Source organism: Ctenopharyngodon idella, chromosome 8 (assembly GCF_019924925.1).
Source record: "Ctenopharyngodon idella isolate HZGC_01 chromosome 8, HZGC01, whole genome shotgun sequence".
Lineage (NCBI taxonomy): Eukaryota > Metazoa > Chordata > Actinopteri > Cypriniformes > Xenocyprididae > Ctenopharyngodon > Ctenopharyngodon idella.
Genome location: NC_067227.1, coordinates 6919731 through 6941994, shown reverse-complemented (window position 1 = coordinate 6941994; position 22264 = coordinate 6919731). Strand labels below are relative to the sequence as shown.

The 22264-nt window shown below is 35.9% G+C and overlaps 2 protein-coding genes across 2 annotated transcripts in view; one reads left to right on the top strand and one right to left on the bottom strand.

Annotated features, from left to right (window-relative positions):
- The first annotated feature begins 131 nt into the window (after positions 1 to 131).
- Positions 132 to 17995, top strand: LOC127517603 (chromaffin granule amine transporter). The gene is made up of 16 exons (XM_051903479.1): positions 132 to 388; positions 3165 to 3294; positions 3919 to 4258; positions 4387 to 4445; positions 10603 to 10686; positions 12985 to 13077; positions 13268 to 13357; positions 13456 to 13499; positions 13610 to 13670; positions 13903 to 13998; positions 14305 to 14383; positions 14484 to 14535; positions 15465 to 15528; positions 16679 to 16798; positions 17420 to 17553; positions 17643 to 17995. Exons 2-16 carry the CDS (start codon positions 3180 to 3182, stop codon positions 17748 to 17750), a joined length of 1539 nt encoding a protein of 512 aa, XP_051759439.1. The 5' UTR covers positions 132 to 388; positions 3165 to 3179; the 3' UTR covers positions 17751 to 17995.
- Positions 17996 to 19175: 1180 nt separating this feature from the next.
- The window catches only part of LOC127517609 (uncharacterized), a 117675-nt gene continuing 114586 nt past the window's right edge, over positions 19176 to 22264 (bottom strand). The window contains exon 2 of the mRNA XM_051903494.1: positions 19176 to 19418. The gene's annotated coding sequence lies outside the window, so the exon portion shown is untranslated. The remainder of the gene's footprint in view (positions 19419 to 22264) is intronic.

Below are 22264 nucleotides of genomic sequence, written 5' to 3'. Positions count from 1 at the left end.
CATTGGTTGTATATTCCAACAATTGTAAAGCTGACTGTGCAGTATTCACAAGCAAAATGTAGCCGCAGCTGCTGATTGTGTGCATTGAGGCTGGATGAGAGATCAGAGATAAAGGCTCATTGTGATGAAAAGGAGCCTGCAGGTCATTCACCTACCCAATAAAGAGCAGCAGATGCACACAATTACTCTCGTTATGACGCAGTTTTTGTTTGTGTGTGCGTGTACATGTACATGTCTGTATATTTCCCTCAACAAATCAAATGCAGGCGGCAGTGGACACAGCCAGCTTCCTTCCTTTGGCAACACTCACAATTCAACAACTGACCCCTGCATCACATACACCTGCACTGAATACACTCCTGCGCTGAAGAAGAGAATGCATCCAAAGGTAAGACTAACTGGTAACACTTTACAATAAGGTTCATTAGTTAAACATTTGTTAATTTATTAACTAACATGAACTAACCATGAGCAATACATTTGTTACTGTATTTCCTAATCTTCGTTAACGTTAGTTAATGAAAATACAGTTGTTCATGTTAGTTCACAGTGCATTAACTAATGTTGACAACATTTTAATATTAGTAAATGTTGAAATTAACATTAACAAAGATTAATAAATGCTGTGTAAGCGCAGTTCATTATTAGTTCATGTTAACTAATATTGTTAACTAATGTTAACTAATAATCCTTATTGTAAAGTGTTACCGACTAGCTTTAAAAGTAATGTTTAAGTTATTTCATTTGGGCAGTGATTTATTAAGGCAGTGATCAGGGACTGATTATGGATTACATGTTGTTTTATAATGTCAGAAAAATGTTTTGTGTTTTATGATGAATTTTCTTGTCTTTCTTTTCAGCCTTGTATCAAAAAAAAAAAAAAAAAAAATTGGTATAAATACTAATATGTTAATGGTTAAGTTAAAAACACACAGAAACTCGTTTCTTTAAGAAGTGTTGAAAGTTTGGGAACCCAAAATGGTAATGTGGAAAGGTTGAGTGATAGATGGATAACACAATAAGGAGCTAACTAATGTTGTGAACATGTCGCAAACATGGTCTCAGTTAACAAGTATCGACACAGGTGTTGACTTGTGGATCTGCTCTTTGTTGTATATGCTTATGCCTTTAAACAAAACTACAGTAAAAACAGTAATATTGTGAAATAGTATTGCAAATCTAAAAAAAAATTTTTATTTGATGTATATTATAATGTAATTTATTCTTGTCATGGCAAAGATGAATTTTGCCACACATTACTCCAGTTTTCACTGTCAAATAATCTTCATAGATCATTCTAAGATGCTGATTTGCTGTTTAAGAAACATTTATTATTATTATAAATATTGAAAACAGTTGTGCTGCTTAACATTTTTGTGGTAACTGTGATGCATAGTTTTTTTCAGGATTCTTTGATGAATAGAAAGTTCAAAAGAACAACATTTATTTGAAATATAATTTTTTGTAATATTATATATGTCTTTACAGTCACTTTTGATCAATTTATTGCATCCTTGCTAAATAAAAGTATTACATTACTTAAATTAAAATTAAATTTAAATTTACAGTAATTAATACAATGTTAGAATTAGCATTCGTCACAGCATGTAACAGAGGTATATAATACAGTTATGTACACAAGACAAAAAAAAATCGTAACTAGTCAAAAACACAAAATACTGCCCATTTTTCCAAGGGCAAAACTGATAAGACATTGACAAAGATAAAAAGAACGTTTTGAAACACTGAGGCTGTTCCTCGTGCCCTACAGCAGCTGTAATCATATTGTTGAAACTCAATCACACAGTACGTAATTCCTGCCCTGCCGAAAGAGCCCATCAAGAACAAACCTGTCCTCAAGACATCCCAGAGACCTGAGCACTGTTACAATGACTCTATTTTGAATCCCTGTTGGATGTTAGTTGGATGCGAATTATATCAGTAGTTCTTAGGCTACCTCTGAACATCCAAGTACCACCTAGTGTCAACAATCTTCCCTCAGATTGTTCAGTTAAGGATTGTGAGCAAACATGCCATTTGTCATTTTGTAATTCATATAATATTCCCGTAGTTCAGATAAATCATGGTTCTGCAACACGTTCATCATCCCTTGACCTTTCCTTTTTTAAATGTGAGGAACCCTTTAAACATGCCTTAAAATAAGAAGTAATGTAATCTATAATGTGTGTCTGTTTAGAAGTATTTAGAACAGACCGGTATTGTTGTTGATTGGCTAATGCAGCTTGAGAAACACTGGTTTAGAGTTGTCCAATTTTACAGAATCTTCTGGAAGAGCTAGTGTAGAGATACAGGGTGAGAGTTTAACACTTATATTTGGGTAATTTTTTTTGACCAGTTTTTGTGAAAAAAAGGACAATATCAGTTCTTAGTGTCAAAAAAAAAAAAAAAACAAAAAAATGCAGTATACAGCAATACATTTGTTACTGTATTTACTTATCTTCGTTAACGTTAGTTAATGAAAATACAGCTGTTTCATCGGTGTCCAGTTTGACTCATATCTGTAAAAACAGCTTTCAGCATGTTCTGCAGATTTAAAGTTTTTTTTTAACCTACTAATGAAATTTGTACATTTTTTAATATTCAGGCTCTCAATCATACTCTCTATGATAGGATATAATGGAACTAAAGGCTTCCGCATTCAAAGCATTCAGCATTCGAATTCGAAAAGCAGAATAATACCTAAATTGTTACACAATATATGAGAAATGTATCAGTTTCCACAAAAATATTAAGCAGCACAACTCTTTTCATTGATAATAATATAAGAAATCAGCATATCAGAATAATTCCCATTTAAAATAGATTAAAATAGAAAACAGTTCTTTTAAATTGGAATAATATTTGACAATATTAAAGTTTTTACTGTATATTTTTGATCAAATAAAATGCAGCCTGGATGAGCATTTTTCAAAAACATTTTAAAAATCTTACAGACCTCAAACTTTTGAATGGTATATCTCATAATAAACACACTTTGGGGAAATGAAAAACATTTTAATTGATGGGGATCATTAGCTGAAACATAGCCTACAAATATTCCATGTTGTCTCTCAGTTAATATGAGGTCATCACCACTCCAGTATGAAAATTAACAAACGTGAAAATACACACTGTGCTAATTTGACACATAATTGTGTGTCCAGTGACAGAGGTCAATTATGGCTATGCTGAACCCTATGGACTGGATCAGCGAGAGCAGGGGCTCTCCTCGCCTGGTGCTTGTAGTTGTGTGTGTGGCCCTGCTATTGGATAACATGCTGCTAACAGTTGTTGGTAAGTAAACAACCATGCTAAACAAATGATAGATGTTGGAACATGGATGAAGGGATTTGATGACATTTAGACACATTAAATATACACTGTAAAAAAGAATTGTTGGTTTAACTTAAAAAACTAAGTTAGCTGGTTGCCTTAAAATTTTGAGTTTACTGAAATTAAAAATTTGAGTTAACACAATGAAGGCAATTGGTTAATAATATTTTGGTCAAAATATTTTGTTATCTGAACCGCATTAATTATTGAAGTTGATTTGACAAAAGAAAAAATGTTGTGATAACAAATCATGAAAATAATATTTTACAGTGTATGCACATATTTTATGCACTTGTTTGTTGATCTTTCTGATTACAAGAAGGTGTCCACATACTTTGGGCCATGTACATCATTGGTTTTTTCTTTGAGTCTATATGCAAAAAGTCAAAACATTAGAGGAAACGTAAAGCAGGATGAGTGTATGTTGGACAAGCGACTCTCCTCTCAACAAGCCCATGACATTTACCTTGCTTGCGTCTGCTTGACCTCTGCCGCATACAGACCGCAGAAGGCAGAGGGGAAGGGCTATTCGCAAACATGCACTCTTCCTCTTCCCATCCTCACGTCACCTCTCATTCTCTCCAGTTCCCATCATCCCAACCTTCCTGTATGCCACAGAGCACCAGACACAAGAGCGCCAGTCTGCCACCCCCTCTGAGGCTCAGCCCACCTATACCTCCATCCTCTCTCTGTACAACAACACCACCTACACCATCACAGTCACCACTGCCAATCTCACCATCTCCTCCAGTGCACTAAGCACTAATGGAAGTTCAGGGGTCAACAGAAGTTCTGCCGACCGACATGGGTGTAAAGAGGACAGTGAGTTTTTGGAAGAGGAGAATGTGAGGGTTGGGCTGCTGTTTGCTTCCAAAGCCCTGGTGCAACTCATGGTCAACCCGTTTGTAGGCCCACTGACTAACAGGTACATACACAACATGCTTAAATCAGATCATCTAAAATGATGTTATTTATCTGAAGTTAGTGCATAATGACAATAGGGAAGTGAATTAATTAATTAAACTGACATCTGACACTTGCCTTTTTTTATAGGATTGGATATCACATACCAATGTTTGCTGGGTTTGCCATCATGTTTGTTTCCACAATAAGTAAGTCATATGACGTAAGTAATAAATTATGGCAGGTGGTGCAGTGGTTCTCAGGGCTAGGATCATGAACATAATTGGTACTGTATTCAGTGCCTGATTACATTATATTATATTATATTATAAAGTCCTACTAATTGCCTTTAATGTAAACAACTCATTCATGCATATGTTTATATCTTTTAATCAAAATGTCTATCTTCCTGTGAAATGACAGACTTCTCACTCCTATCATTTAGTACACTTAAACCCTGCCCCTATCTTACAATCAACTGCCTCCATCCAATCAACAACCGAATAGAACCAAGTCCCCGCCTTTAACTTTAAGGTCTTTTAAGTCATATTACCAAAATATATTACATAATATTTTATTTTATACATTATATTTATATAGATCATACATGCATATATACATTAACGTACATAATGTATTTTGTCATCCAGCATCAGAGTCTAATAGCCCTATACGCTACGTGACAGTTGAGTGCCTGAAGTGTCCAACATTAATTAAATGCATCATCCGGGCATTTGAATTGCATTTCTTCTTTGTTTGAATCTTGTTGGAAGTGTACTATCTTAGAATACAGCTTAGTCTATATAACCTATGCTAGGGGTACCCAAACTTTTTTGTCAGTCAAATCCCTTTGACTTAAATATTTACTTGAAGATTTTAAATAATTTAAATATTACTGAGATTTTAAGTGAATATTTCTACAATTTAACACAGTATCAGGTTCACTCTTCACAAGAACCAACTAACACAAGTTTCAATACAAATATTTATGTCTTCAATTCTTTAGTTTTAAACGTTCAAACCCTAAGGCTTTAACTTGACAAATCCTCAAGCTTTTATTTTGACAGATTACTTTGAAATGCTTAAACGTCTGTCCACAAAAATGTTGGCAATTATGTGAATGTAAATAAAGTGAAGCTAGCACACATTGTGTTTCCAAATGCGCGTTAAACTCACAGCTGTTGCAGAGATGGAGTTTAGGAGAGGCAGTATTTATAGAGAATGTGAAGCTGACGTCATGCCACGTTGAATTTTGAGAAAACAGTTTGTTTTACTCCCCATATTGTGAGGATCCCACAAAGGATCTTGAATCAGTTTTCCATTTATTTCTACTCAACATAATTAAATATCTTACTCAAACATCTGCCCAATAAAAGTAGACAAACCTACATTTTTAACAAGGTCCAAAATCATAGCAAATATTTTCTATTATGCGACTAAGTAAACCCACTGGCTATAGCATTCACACCATGTCAGAATTACTGAGACTTTTTACAATTGTAAAAAGTGTTCACGTACCAGTGGTGTATAAAGTACTCAATATCCATACTTGAGTAAAAGTGTAGATATCTTACCAGAAAATGACTTTGGTAGAAGTTAAAGTCACTGTTTAGAATGTTACTTGAGTAAAAGTATGTGATATTTTTTGTACTTAAGTACGAAAAGTATTTTTTTGATATTAAACGTACTTAAGTATTGAAAGTAAAAGTACAAGTAAATGTAAAATACAGAAGGAGCAAAAAAATATTATTAAAAATTGTTCTATACAGTTTGAGCAGCAAGATTGTGTCCAGTTTTAACTCTCTTACATTTTGTTTCTTTGAATTAAAAAAATGGCTAAATGTTTATTGTAATTTTTAAATATAAAAAATACTTATTAATTATACATTGATCGTTCATGTTAATTTATAGTGCATTACAACTAATGTAAGAGACAACTTTAAAATGTTAAAATGTAAATGTAATTAACAATGAACAATACTTTTATTAACCTTATTTAATGTTACAAATGGACTCTTATTGTAAAGTGTTACCATTTCAAATCCAGTCATGCTTAAAAATTGCCATCTTTACACACAAAGGCATAGCATAGGTCCATTATATGTATACTTTCACACATTATTTGCCTCTATTTTATAAAACTTGATGATTATCTAATCAAAATATGTGTTACAGTGCCGATGAAAAAAGAACTGAAATCGATTACATTTATGATTTATGTTTCTGTTGCTGCATGATGAGGATACAGTTTAAATATGCAACTTCACTGGATAATGAATGCATAAAAGCGAACAAATGGATATAAACTAATGCAAATGAATGGTAACAATCATGACATTGAACAGTTGGTGTTTTTGTCACATTGTTTTAACCTCTTGAGGTACTGCTAATGTTAGCATCCTCTCAGCCTCGACGGCAAACATACTACTGTTCTCCACTAATGCAGCATCTAGTCAACAAACTAATTACTTTATAATGATATGAAAACATGTACTGTAGTGTACACTGTATAACATACCGTTTTGTTGTCTATGTTTTAAATCCGTTTTTGAAGTGTCCCGCTCTGTGCAGCGCGCAGCCTCACGTCACGTGTCAAAACAAACTCTATGAGGCATCAGCGATTTTTATTTCGCCTCTAGAGGTCGCTCTCGTACTGTATAATGACAGCGCACTCTTCTCAACTGCTCCAGCAACGGACGCAACCCGGAAAATGAAATCAACAGCTGTTGTGCGAGCACTTGTTAGGACATGCTTGCTTGCAGTCTGTGTTCCTCCGACTTTATTTTGTAGTAAGTAACAAAAATGCTTTGGGAAAATGTATCAGAGTAAAAGTATACATTTTATTTAGGAAATGTAGTGAAGTAAATGTAAAAGTTGACAGAAATATAAAAACTCAAGTAAAGTACAGATTCTCCCAAAAAATACTTAAGTACTGTAACGAAGTATTATTACTTACATTACACCACTGTCACGAACATAAATGCAGATTCTTTTTGCCATTGATAGTGTTGTCTAATTCTGATGTGAAAAGCTCATAATTACACACTGTAAAACTCAATAAGTTCAGAATACTCAAAACACTTGAGGAAACTTATTACCTCAAAACATTTAAGTAAACTAACTATTTTTTTTTAAGTTAGTAGAATTTAAAATTTTTGTGACAAGTGGGGCGGGGCCAAGAGCCGTGGAAGCGGAGCAAGGCCAGTGTGGTGCACAGGTGTCTCTCAATAATGTACAATCATTTGTCACGCCCAACGAACCCCTGGAAGTACAACCACTTCCAGACCTCCACCACCGCGAGACTGTCTTTAAATACAATTTAATACACTTGTATGTACAGTATCTCACAGAAGTGAGTACACCCCTCACATTTTTGCAAATATTTTATTATATCTTTTCATGTGACAACACTGAAGAAATGACACCTTGCTACAATGTAAAGTAGTGAGTGTACAGCTTGTATGCAAACAATGCAAATTTGCTGTCCCCTCAAAATAACTCAACACACAGCCATTAATGTCTAAACCGCTGGCCACAAAAGTGAGTACACCCCTAAGTAAAAATGTCCAAATTGGGCCCAATTAGCCATTTTCTCTCCCCGGTGTCATGTGACTCTTTAGTGTTACAAGGTCTCAGGTGTGAATGGGGAGCAGGTGTGTTAAATTTGGTGTTATCACTCTCACTCTCTCATACTGGTCACTGGAAGTTCAACATGGCACCTCATGGCAAAGAACTCTCTGAGGATCTGAAAAAAGAATTGTTGCTCTACATAAAGATGGCATAGGCTATAAGAAGATGGCCAAGACTGAAACCGAGCTGCAGCACGGTGGCCAAGACCATACAGCGGTTTAACAGGACAGGTTCCACTCAGAACAGGCCTCACCATGGATGACCATAGAAGTTGAGTGCACGTGCTCTATCCAGAGGTTGTGTTTGGGAAATAGACATATGAGTGCTGCCAGCATTGCTGCAGAGGTTGAAGGGGTGGGGGGTCAGCCTGTCAGTGCTCAGACCATACTCCGCACACTGCATCAAATTGGTCTGCATGGCTGTCATCCCAGAAGGAAGCCTCTTCTAAAGATGATGCACAAGAAAGCCCTCAAACAGTTTGCTGAAGACAAGCAGACTAAGGACATGGATTACTGGAACCATGTCCTGTGGTCTGATGAGACCAAGATAAACTTACTTGGTTCAGATGGTGTCAAGCGTGTGTGGCGGCAACCAGGTAAGGAGTACAAAGACAAGTGTGTCTTGTCTACAGTCAAGCATGGTGGTGGGAGTGTCATGGTCTGGGGCTGCATGAGTGCTGCCGGCACTGGGGAGCTACAGTTCATTGAGGGAACCATGAATGCCAACATGTACTGTGATGTACTGAAGGAGAGCATGATCCCCTCCCTTCGGAGACTGGGCCGCAGGGCAGTATTCCAACATGATAACGACCCCAAACACACCTCCAAGACGACCACTGCCTTGCTAAAGAAGCTGAGGGTACCTAAACCCTATTGAGCATCTGTGGAGCATCCTCAAACGGAAGGTGGAGGAGCGCAAGGTCTCTAACATCCACCAGCTCCGTGATGTCTGTATAGAGGAGTGGAAGAGGACTCCAGTGGCAACCTATGAAGCTCTGGTGAACTCCATGCCCAAGAGGGTTAAGGCAGTGCTGGAAAATAATGGTGGCCACACAAAATAATGACACTTTGGGCCCAATTTGGACATTTTCACCTAGGGGTGTACTCACTTTTTTGGCCAGCGGTTGTGTTTGGGAAATAGGATGGGTGTTGAGTTATTTTGAGGGGACAGCAAATTTACACTGTTATACAAGCTGTACATTCACTACTTTACATTGTAGCAAAGTGTCATTTCTTCATTGTTGTCACATGAAAAGATATAATAAAATATTTACAAAAATGTGAGGGGTGTACTCACTTCTGTGACATACTGTATATAATCAAACAACATAAAGTAAAAGTAAAGTTTTGCAACCCATTCTCAACCTAACCACAGGCTCTACTCTTCACTACAATGGTAACCCTACAAAACCAACATAACAGAACCCCCTGTAAATCCCAACATAACATTAAACACTAACTTATGTCTCCCTATTTTAATCTTGTGCAAAAACACAAAATAACACTTATTTTCAACATTTATACAGTCTGCCACAAAGCATGCTGGGAATTAGAAATCTGCTGCAACTCAACTCAATCATATTAAGTTCAGCTTACTACAATGAAATTTTGAGTTCACACAACTTTTTTCTATTAAGTACAATGAACTTTCATTATTATTTGAGTGAAAAAAAAACTCATTCCATTCAGTTAATTTCACTGTTAGGTTTTACAGTGCATAATTACCACATGGTGTGAACCCAGCATATGACTCAATAAAGTAATCACATGGCTGAGTATTTTTAAAGTTTTTTATTTTGTTTAGTTTAATAACTAGGCCAAAAAGAGGAGTGACACTTTTATTTATTTATTTATTTTCATCTTTAAGAGTATATGACACTGCTTTCACATTAGCTGGCTTGTGGCTTAGCAGATCTTGCACCCACCCAGCCACTGCAAAATTGTTCATGAGCTTCTAAGGATTTGTCAAGTCACGTCACCTTTATTTTTATAGTGCTTTATACAATGCAGATTGTTTCAAAGCATCAGTATGCTGCTGCACCAGTAAATGATCACAGTGGTGCTCTTCACTCCAAAACATGCAGTGCAATTGGTTATATACCAGTGGCGATAGGTGACTTGTTTAACCGGGTATGCTGAGTGTAATATAGTATAGTTAATATACTATTATATTATATATAGTATTATTTAATAAATATAATATACTTATAGGCCTTGTGTTATTTATTATGCCTATGTATTAAATATAGTACAATATAATAAATATAAATATAAGTATTAATCAAATTGATTACTTTAACAAACACATATACTATCAATTAACAACCTTGGATAGTTACAGTAGGTCTGCTTACAGTAGGTCTGTCTTTAGCAGTTTATAAATTTTTGTAAAAAAAAAAAAAAAAAAATTCCATATGGAGAAAATGAAATACTATAAAAAGAGTTTATGACTTTTTTTTCCATGAAATCACAGACTTTAAAAAATTAAACATTAAACATTTCTTAAAATCAAACATTGACATTTGAATATAGAACATTATTGTGAACTATGTGGAGCAACAATATAAAAAATGACTGCTCATAAAGATGTTTGAAGTAGGCTACACTACTGTGAGCCACTGAGTGAAATTTTCCATATGTTGTTTGTTGACGTGGTTTATATGGTTTCACTTTATATGGCTAGTGCAAACTACAAATGAAACGAGATAGACTCTGACTTTGCATGCTTTTTCCGCAGTGTTTGCCTTCTCAGGGACATACGCACTGCTGTTTTTCGCCCGTTCATTGCAGGGAATTGGATCATCTTTTTCCTCTGTGGCAGGTATAATGATTTATGTGTCATATAATGAACCAAATATTGGATGTGTAAGTTTGCAAAGACTACAGATTTTTTATGTTTTTCAAGGATGTCTCTTATATTCTCACAAAGGCTGCTTTTATTTGATCAAAACTACAGTAAAAACACTAATATTATAAAATATGATTACAATTTAAAATAACTATTTTCTATTTCAATATATTTTAAAATGTAATGTATTCCTGTGATGGCAAAGCTGAATTTTCAGTAGTCATCCAGTCTTCAGTGTCACATGATCCTTCAGAAATCATTCTAATATGCTGATTTGATCCTCAAGAAACATTTCTTCTTCTTCTTCTTCTTCTTCTTCTTCTTATTATTATTTTGAAAATAGTTTAATATTTGCTTAATGCTTAATATTTTGTTGAAACCATGATCCAGTTTTTCAGTATTGTTTGATGAATAAAAAGTTCAAAAGATAAGCATTTATTTGAAATAGAAATATTTTGTAATATACTGTCACTTTTAATCATTTTAATGCATCCTTGCTAAATAATAGTATTAACTTTAAAAAAAAAAAAAAAAAAAAAAAATCTTACTGACCCCAATTTTTTTAACAGTAGTGTACAGTGGATATTAAAGGTCCACACACCCCTTTTAAAAAGCTGGTTATTGTGATGTAAAAAATGAAACCAAGATCAAGCATATCAGAACTTTTGCACCTTTAATGTAAAAATTACAACCTATGCAATGCCACTGAAAACCAAAACAACAAATTTCAGAGAAAAGTAAAAATAAAAACACTTGTAATAGTTATTATAATAATAGTTAATAGATAATAGTTATTATCTAACTGCATAAGTGTGCACAGTCCTGGACTAATTCTTAGTTGAAGCACCCTTTGATTTTATTAGAGCATTATATAGGAGTCTTGGGACAGCTTGACTTGGGAATATTTTCATTCTTATGAAAGGTCTTTTTATTTTCAGTTTTCTAGTAGATGGCAGAAGGTTGTTTGCCAAAATCAACTGGCTATTCATGATTCCCTCCACCTTGACTAAAATCCCAGTTCCAGCTGAAGAAAAGCAGCCCCAATTGATGCTGTCACCACCATGCAAAAACAACACAGCACAGTGTTCTTTTGCTAATGTGTTGTGTTGTTTTTGCTCCAAACATACCTTTTAACAATTCTAGCCAAAAAGTTCAATCTTGGTGTCATCAGGCCATAACACATTTTCCACATGGTTTAGCCAGCCTTCGTTGTTTTTGTTTTTTAATCATAGTTGTCACACGTAGCAACCAGTACTTGCAGTAACTCAGTCTCCCTGGCCAGTTTTCTCTCTGTCTTTTCATCAATTTCAAGTTCTTGATAATGCCATACTTTCTACACTTGTTCACTGTGTCTCCTGGTGTCTCTCATCTCTCTCTCTCTTTCCTTCGGCTTGCTCCCTTTCTTGTCAGGGGTCGCCACAGCAGAATAATCCACACAGCATGTTTTTACGCCAAATGCCCTTCCTGCCGCAACCCCAGTGCTGACACACACACACACACACGCACACACACACACACACACAAGTTTGTTTTGCTATCTTAGTGAGGACATTCCATAGGCGTAATGGTTTTTATACTGTACAAACTGCACATTCTATCCCCCTACACTACCCCTACTCCTAAACCTACCCATAACAGAAAACTACTCATGAAATGTCCTCATATTTCATGTTTACATCGTAATACCAGTGTAATACCCATGTCATTATACAAATTTGTGTTCTCATAAATAACACACACACACACACACACACACACACACTAGGCACCTTCTTGCTGTGAGGTGACAGTGCTACCCACTGAGCCACCATGCCACCCCTGTTTCATAGTGTATCTAATGCCTTGGAAACATCTTTGTAGCACTCACCTAAGCGATACATTAGATCCCATTGATGCTTCGTAAGCTCTTTGTGGGCCATGGCCCTGTAGTAACATGCAACCAAGAAGATGTCAAAAGTTCTTACAAGAACAGCTGAGATTTATTTGGAGTTTATCAGAGTCACTTCAGGTGAAGACAGATGTGTGCTATTTCACATAAGCTTGATGATTAGTTAATTCTGAACACAGCCACAGGGTGTGCACACCTGTGCAGTTAGGCTTTTTTCTCTGAAATGTGTCACTTTGGTTTTCAGTGGCATAGTATTGGTTGTAATTTTTGCATTAAAGCTGCAAAAAAGTGATTTATCTTTGTTTAATTTTTTACTTCACAAAACCCAGCAGTTTTAAAAGTGGTGTGTAGACGTATTTAAAAATGACTGTGTACTTCTGTAGGTCTGGGAATGTTAGCAAGTGTTTACACTGATGACAATGAGAGAGGAATTGCAATGGGAATTGCACTGGGTGGACTTGCCATGGGAGTGCTCAGTAAGTGTAGTACTGTATTTTTTCTTTATAGTGTTATATTGTATATAATTTAAAGCACAATAAAGTAACATCATGTAACGCACCAACTGCAACAACTGAAAATGACCAGCAATTATAATGCACCTAAATGAAGTTAACAGAATTTGTGCCACAAATGACAATTTGACAATGCAAAATGTACTCATTTCAGTTGGAGCCCCATTTGGCAGCGTAATGTATGAGTTTGTTGGTAAAAGTTCTCCCTTCCTCGTCCTTGCCTTCCTGGCTGTGTTTGATGGAGGTAAGATATTAGTAAAACCAACAATGAATATGCTCCTGAATATGCCATAAATTAAGATGATTTATCTAATTGTTTTCGAACAATTCTGAAAACACCAGCTCTCCAGCTCTGCATCCTTCAGCCCTCAAAAATATCCCCAGGGGTGAGCAGCATTCATTTATTAAAATGAGAGTTATGAAAGTTGATAGATGAGAAAAGTTTGCGTTAGTGTTACTATGATAAGTTGGAGTGATTTTTATGTCTTCTGTTCAGAGTGTGGAAGGAACACCATTACTTACCCTGCTGAAGGATCCCTACATACTCATTAGTGCAGGTGTGTATGTAAATAAAATCAAATCAAATCCTCAAATACTGCCCACAGTCAAACCAGTTTAAAAAGTTGTTGTGGAGGTGTAGTAGCTGTTTCTGTAATTACATGTATGCCTCCATAAAATCATGGCTGTAGGTTTTGATGTGAGCCGCTAAAATGATTTGTAAATGAAGCGGATGAAGAGCTATGTTGAGTGAATGATGAGTAAGATTATGGTTCCTGTATATAATTACAGGTTCTTTGTGCTTTGCAAACATGGGGGTGGCTATTTTAGAGCCCACTCTTCCCATCTGGATGATGCAAACAATGTGCTCGCCGAAATGGCAGCTTGGTAAGAAACTCTATTATCCAAGTCATTAAAATGTGATTGAAACAACTTCACTTCCTGCTTATTTAGTTAATTTTATTTAATTCCTGTTTGTTTCCTCTCTCACAAATTTAATGTTAAAGTAGAAACTTGAAATCACTTGAAACAAATTCAGAACCATTTTATCATTAAGGTTTTAACAAAGAAGCCAGCCAACAAGAGGTTTCTGATGGTTCTGATGACCCTGTTAAATATTCTGTCTGTGTTATTTTTCTCATATTTTATGTGGTTCTGTTGACTGAATTAATCATAGCCACACTGATATTGCAGGTATGGCTTTCCTACCAGCCAGTGTTTTTTACCTCATTGGAACCAATCTGTTTGGTATGCTGGCCAATAAAATGGGAAGGTAATAATATTTTTTTTTTGCATGTCCCAGTGGTATGTATAAGAAAATTAATTAATTGGTGGCAAGATCATCATCATTTAGAAATGTGTCTCTGATTTAGGTGGTTGTGCTCCATGATTGGCATGCTTATAGTTGGCATCAGTCTGCTCTGTGTAAGTATCACAAATCATGTTGCATTACACTTAAGAACAGCATGGCCCATGCATGCTTGAACTGTGTATAAAACAACTACACCACCCTTCCAAAGTCAGTGCAGTTTTTTAAGGAAAAGTAATACTTTTATTCAGCAAGGATTCATTAAATTGATCAAAAGTGTCAGTAAAATCAGATTTTTATTTTTTAAATGCTGTTCTTTTGAATGTTCTATTCATTAAAGAATCCTGAAAAAAAAATGTATCTTGTTTTCCACAAACAAAATTTTATAAAAATATTATAAAAAAATATAAGAAATGCACCAAATTAACATAATAGAATGATTTCTGAAGGATCATGTGGCACTGAAGACTGGAGTAATGGCTACTGAAAATTCAGCTTTGCCATCACATGAATAAATTACATTTTAAATAAAATGTTCAAATAGAAAATTATTGTAATTGTAATAATATTTCACAATATTACTGTTTTATTGTATTTTTGATCAAATAAAATGAGCCTTGGTGCAGATAAGAGACTTCTTTCAGTAACATTAAAAAATCTTACTTACCTAACTATTAAACAGTACTGTATATATAAAAGGACTGTGTTAATTGTAACTGTCATGCTGTAGTGAGCACACAATGGACGAGTATCCAAAACAAAACACACTTTATTAACAAACAGACTAGGAACACGCAGGAGTAATAATAATTGTAGATAAACAATCAAATCAACATAGACGACAGAATAGTGAACAGACAGAACTATGGGATTAAATACACAGGGAGAGTAATCAAGGTAAAACAGAACAGGTGCAGGAACTAATTAACAAACAGGGAAACTAACAATGACTGGGAACTCAGGCAAAACAGAACATAGCACTGACTGAAAATGGAACCAAAACACAATATACACATTACAGTAACATAATGTGAATTTGTTGTAGGTTCCCTTTGCCAAAAACATCTATGGTCTTATTGGTCCCAATGGAGGGTTGGGATTTGCTATTGGTGAATATTATTTAATAATTTCTCATTCAGTATTAAAGAGAGAGTTTACCCAAAAATGCAAATTCTGTCATCATTTACTCGTGACTTTCTTCTGTAAGGGGCACAAAAGTGGGTACACTGTAAAAAATGAATGTGATTTTAACAGTAAAATATTGTAAAAACGCTACGGAAAAAAGTTGTAAATAGGTTAACGGTATGTTCCAGTACTATATACAGGGAAAAACTGTAAAAGCTCTTACCAGACATTTTATGTAATTTTCACAGTAAAATGCTGTAAATTTTACAATTTTTAGAAGTAAAAAAGAACAAATCAATGTATAATTTACAGTCAAAAACTGTAAACTGATATTCCCACAATTCCCTGTGTGACACTCCACATTTGAAAGTATTTTGTTTAAAAAATCATGTTTCTTAATAGTTTTTGTTATCAGTTATGTACATTAGGGTTTTATGTCACATCTTCTGTTGTTTAATGAATGTTTATTGCATTATGTAAGTGTTGTGGGTTACCATGATGGTGTTTTGCGTTTGCGTGAATGACTCTTTGCACCCTCTTTACATTAGTATATACTTCAGCTCGTGGAAAAGCTATTTGTGATGAACTCTGATTCTCTATGTGGCTTTCTCTTTTACCACCTGCATTATTATGGTGGTTGTCAGTATATGTTAAAGGTACAAAACAGATTTTAGTAGTGTGCATTGTTGAATTTACTTGTTTACATTCAAATTTTCTTGTTTGTAAATTACAGTTTTATACTGTAAAATTGACAGTTTGTTCTGTAAATGTGTTTACAGTTTTTCTGTATTTTTTACAAAATTATTCTGGCAACCACAGCTGCCAAAATTATTTTGTAAAAACTACGGAATATTTTTTACAGTGTACAGTTTTTTAAACAATGTCTCTTTGTTTTTGCCCATACAATGAAAGTCAGTGGGGTCCAATTTTGTTTTGGACCCCATTGACTTTCATTGTATGAGCAAAAACATTCTTTAAAAAAATCATCTTTTGTGTTCCACAGAACAAAGAAAGCATGAACAATGACAGAATTAAAATTTTTGTGTGAACTATGGCTTTAAGATACATAACTTGAAACAATCATTTATCATTGCATGACATATGGAAATAAACATTAATTATTTGTGCTTTTAGGAATGGTTGATTCTTCTATGATGGCAATAATGGGTTACTTAGTGGATATCCGACATGTCTCTGTGTATGGAAGCGTGTATGCTATTGCTGATGTGGCACTCTGCATGGGATTTGCTGTTGGTAATTGCACCTCAATGCAAATATATTTTTACTGATAGACATGTTTTGTACAATTTATTCCTAATGAAGGGAGACGTTTACACAACACTATTTTAAACTAAAAACTGAAAACTTTTTATTAATTTTGGCAGTTCCTTTACACGACAACAGCGTTTAATGCAAACTTTTGAAAAGGGGTTTCAAAGTGCAAGTTATTGATAACAATACCATTATCATCTCCATTAAAACTACAAAAATGTGAATTTGTGAAAAGGTGCACATGCACATGCTAATTACATTCAGTCTATGTTCAGTCTATATAAGCATAGTGTTTCTTTACAGAGTGACATCGCCAACTACTGAAATGGAATGCATAATACAGCGTTTTTAGTCATTTTCATGGATCTGTGTGAATGGAGTTCATTTGACAACGTTGTAGCCTGTACGCGAAAAACGCAAAGAAAAAACTTTTGTGTTTTTAGTAAATCTTTTTGTGTAAACGTATCATAGACGGGGAAAAAAAACATCCCATTTAGATCTATTTTCTGCTCAAAACTTCTGTTGAGCACATGTAGTGTTTGCTCAACTTAAGAGCTCTGGGAGCCAAACTGACTCTTCCTTCTTGGTGCGTTCATGCTGCAGGTCCATCTACCGGAGGGGCAATAGTAAGAGCTATCGGCTTCCCTAATCTCATGGTGATCATTGGCATTGTCAACATCCTGTATGCGCCCCTTTGCTTCTTCCTCAAAAATCCTGCTGTTCGGGAAGAAAAGATGGTGAGACTCACACATGTAACTGTTCCTGCATGTCTTTATCAATATGCTTACAAATGTTTCATAATGAAGCCTGATGCTTGTTTCTCAAGGCTATTATAAATCAGGAGTGTCCAATGCATGTGAAGAGCTACAACACACAGCGCGGGTACAGAGAATTCCCGCTGAATGATGACAGTGAGGAGGACACTGAAGAGTGATGTACACATACTCATAAAGTAACTTGTCAATGAATCATTAACAAGTTAATTTAAAGGTTTAAAATTAACAATATTACTTTCCCCATCCTTCACTATATGATTACGTTTTTGTGTACAACTAGTGCAACATAAATATTGTTTTCTTACCTGCACGCTTGTGTAATTGTTGTTTATCATGTCTTTTGTGAGTTGGATTGAATGAAATAAATGGGCCTACTTTGTCAACTTGATTTGATTGTTTTCACTGTAATGTGTCATACCCTTTAGTAGGGTGACCAAAAGTACTGAAATTGGGAGCTTTGTCCAAGATGTAAGCAGTTCTCCGCATTTCAATTATGTCTGTATTATTTTTTCTTCCCTGAAATTACAATACCACAATAAAAAAACTGCAACTGGAATTTAAAAATCCATTTATGCAGCCGTCATGTTCTAGATAGAGCAGGGAAAATTACCAACCTCTGATGACGACTGGCTGAAGCAAAGGAATCATGTGGACCTCATCAAACCTTTCAGGACCTCTCAGCAAGTCTTTCTATGTCTTCAGGACCTAGAGCGGTACTGACTGCTTGTAACTGTAGTATGTGGGTTGCAGATGGAACTGCGTCAACCCCTTTTACCCTACTCTGAGCCTTTTGTCTCGCTCCACACACTTCAACTCCACACACTTCAAAGCCTCAACCAACATTTGGTTGAGGCTTTGTTGAGGCCCAACTTCTGAGTGAGACGAGACACTCGAGTGTGCAACTGTTTGTTCTGCTCTTCTAACTTAGCAATATGTTGGATTTGTTCTTGTGCAATGGATAGAGTAAATTTTCTGTGGCAGCAGATAATGCCCTTCATATTTTTCTTCCGAATACAAGCACCAAGTACCTTTTTGCATTCTTCAATGGACCAAACTTTTTCTGGATGAATCCCAAATTTCTTTGTCTGACTGACTCAGTAACTATTGAGTCCATGTGCTTTCCTAACAATGATTTGAACTCACTATCTGTCCATAAAGGGGTAGCTAGTCCACCTTTCTCAGTTGTTGGAATTAGTCTAGCGTTCTTTCTCAACATTTTGTAATGTCTTTCTGGCACAACAATACACTTCAACACTTCCCTGACAGAGCAGAGGTTAACCTAGTTAATACACATCGTAATGTATTCAACCTTTTCTGGTGAGCAGAGTAGAACCAACTTGCTAACACACTGTAACAGTTGTAACCTTCCCTGAATTAACAGAGGATGAATCTTCTTTTCTAGCAAAGTAGAGGATGACTATTTACAAATTTACAGAGGATTAACCAATATTGGCACGTGATACCAATCTTCCCTGCCTGAACAGAGGATAACCTTCATCTCTAAAAGAACATTTTTAGAGGATAACTTAGTTAACCAAACCCTACAGCTGTCTGTTAACTCTTCTCTGACGGTGCAGAGGATAACACATTTGTACTGGTCTTAAAGGTTACCGGCATTTTCCCAGCCCTGATCTAATCAGCATAACAGTGTCATTCAAATGCATAGGTGCTAATCCAATCAGTCTGACAGTATCGCCCATACCTTCACATTATCATAGAGACAAAGGCAGAGCTGTGTCTTGAGCTTGTCATGCCAAATGGTCAGGAAGTGCATAAAGACACCTGGGCTGCCTGACTTGATTTTCTTAGAAAGTCATCCTTTTTACCTTAAAATGCTAAATACAATGTACTTCACCATAGTATTTCATGTGATGTTATGTCAGGATGTAGGATCAGCAGATCTTAAACAGATTCTTAAATTTGTAATCCCACAGTAGGAAGTTGCAAAAGGACAAAAGGAAGAGCAGATGTGATGGATGATTTAATTGATATATCTTTGAGATCAACAACTAATATAAATCCAAAGCTAATTTAATAACCTAATAATTTAATAAGCTAATAATTAATAACCGGTTCTTCTAGGCCATTATACAAAACAGATGCTTCTGTGTCCTTCATTTACATGTAAATGCTAACATGAACAGTAATTTTACAAAACACATCAAGAAACATCCAGTAACTTAATAATATACTTTAAAAGAACATACGTGTCACAGCCACCAGCACAATCACCAGCTTAGTACCCGTCCGCACTACACTTCCCAGCATTCCTTCTGATCCACACCTGCCATAGGTCACCTGCTGATCACAGGTCACCTGCACCTGTGCACCCTCATCAACACTACCTTCAAATGCCACTGTTCCCTTCTCCTCACGGTCTGTTCTCGTCAACTTCAAGGACAAGCACCACAGACTTTAGACTCACCTGAGATACCTACCAGTTCTACTCATCTGAGAACCTGCCTGTATCGTCTGATCCGTCTTCTGTCTGTCATCATCTGTTTCCCTTCATCGTCTTCCTGGATCCTCCACTCAGCCAGCACCACCACCTCGTCACCTGCACCAAAGACACAGCCTTACCACCAACTACAGTCTACAATCAACATTCATCAAAGTCATATATCCTTACCTGTTGCATTCCCATCTGCTCTCCCTTTACGTACAAATAAAGACTTGTTGTTTATACATACCTGGTCTGTCCTCTTCTGTTTTTGACAATATATATGTGCGAACTGAATGTTTTGGGACAATTAATTGCATGCTATTTACCATTAAATGAAAATGTATAGTTTAAATGTATTTTAAATGCTTTATTCTTTCTGACCCACTTAAAAAATTTGTTCACTTTAAAATGAAAATTAGCCCATGATTTACTCACCCTCAATTTGCTGTGTTCATGCTATGTTGTAATTACCGCAAGGCAGCGGCTATTTGTATATTGTATATATAAATGAATAGATTCTATTTACACTTGCAATTAACGATATATGCTATTTACAATAAGTGTGGCGATACACTAAGTGTAGCGATTGATGCTGTTTACACCTGTCACTTATGCTCTCCATCAGCCCATCTTAAACAGTCCAGTCATCTAGTCAAAAACTACATTTCCCAGCATTCCTCCTGTTCATTACTTGCACTCATTCGACCATCAACCACACTTGTTTCCCATCAACACTTCAATCTGCACCAGAATAAGTGAGAGGCTACTCACTGCAGAGCCACGGGTGGAGTATAACCTCCAGCTCCCCCTCTCTGGAGCTCCAGCTCCCCCACTCTCGACCTACTGTGGGCATGATGGGTGGAGCTGCATCCTCCAACCACACCCTAACCCTACCATAACCCTATCTCTCCACCCATTAAACAGGTTAAGCTCCACCCTTGAGCTCCAGAGAGGTGGAGCTGGAGGTCATTTGACTCTGCAGCAAGCACCATTCGGGATAAGAGCACACACCTCACAGTTACTCTTGGTCTGGTCTCAACTACGGATAACAGACTACTTACCTTCTCTACATTGGCTCTCCTAGTGCAGGGGTGGTGAACATCGGTCCTGGAGAGCCACAGTCCTACAGAGTTTTGTTTCAACACACCCGAACAAGCTAATCAAGGTCTGAAGGGTTAAGCTACAGGCAGGTGAATTTTTATCAGGGTTGGAGCTGAAATCTGCAGGACTGTGGCTCTCCAGGACCAAAGTTCGCCACCCCTGCATTATATTATATTATATATTTTTTTCAATTTATGAAGCCGCTTTAAACTTTACCATTACATATTATATTGTTATATTACAATGCTATTATATTTTGTGCAGGTAGCATTCTCCACCGGAAGACTTACTGACCACTGGTTCCTTTGAGATTTTCCTATGGGATTTTAAAATTAAAGTCTGTGGTAAACATAACGTGTCATGTTTGTTCTACAATGCAAATTGCACACACTTACGTCCCAAACTAATCTAGTTACTTATTATATTAAAAACGTACGTTTTCCAGTGTTAATTTCGTTGACGAATAATTTTCGTCATAATTTTCGTCAACGACATTTGTTCACGGACAGAAACGAGACGATGACTATTTAAAAATGCGTTTTCAATGAATAAAACTATGACTAAAATCTACTCTAATTTTCGTCAACGGATAAAAACGAGACGAAAATGAAAGAGAGGGGCGATTTGGGAAGATATCCAGTCAGGACTGCTGTCCTGTGTGGAAGATGCGGACATTTGAAGTGTAATGTGCTGATCTAACCGCGGGAAACGCGGCGCTGTTGCGCACTCTAAAGGCTCGCGCAGCAGCACTTCAGACTGCTTCGCAATTATTGAACAGCGCACATTTATGCCAAGCAATTGCTTATAAGCTAATGTTGATGAATTATGACAATGTTTACTACACGATGTTTATATGGTAGCATGTTTTAGATGGTTGTAAGAATGCATATTTTATTACCCTCATGAGCAGCCTGCTAAAGTGTATAAGGCTATATTATAAGTATAAGGGTTATTATAGTTAACTAAACCTAAAACCAAAGAAATCTTCATTATAAATAAACATTAACTGAAATAAAAAATAAATATATAAAAAATGTAAACTTATTTTATTTCATCTAGTTTCTAAGCTTTAGCTTAACCTGAGGTAATAAAATAACAAACACAGACATTTAAAAGCAAAAACTGAAA

Excerpts from the sequence above, each read along its gene's own strand:
- LOC127517603 (XM_051903479.1), top strand. The coding sequence starts at position 3,180 with ATGGCTATGCTGAACCCTATGGACTGGATCAGCGAGAGCAGGGGCTCT. Across the intron at positions 3,295-3,918 it reads CATGCTGCTAACAGTTGTTG|TTCCCATCATCCCAACCTTC; the intron begins GTAAGTAAACAA and ends CATTCTCTCCAG. Across the intron at positions 14,384-14,483 it reads CTGGCCAATAAAATGGGAAG|GTGGTTGTGCTCCATGATTG; the intron begins GTAATAATATTT and ends TCTCTGATTTAG.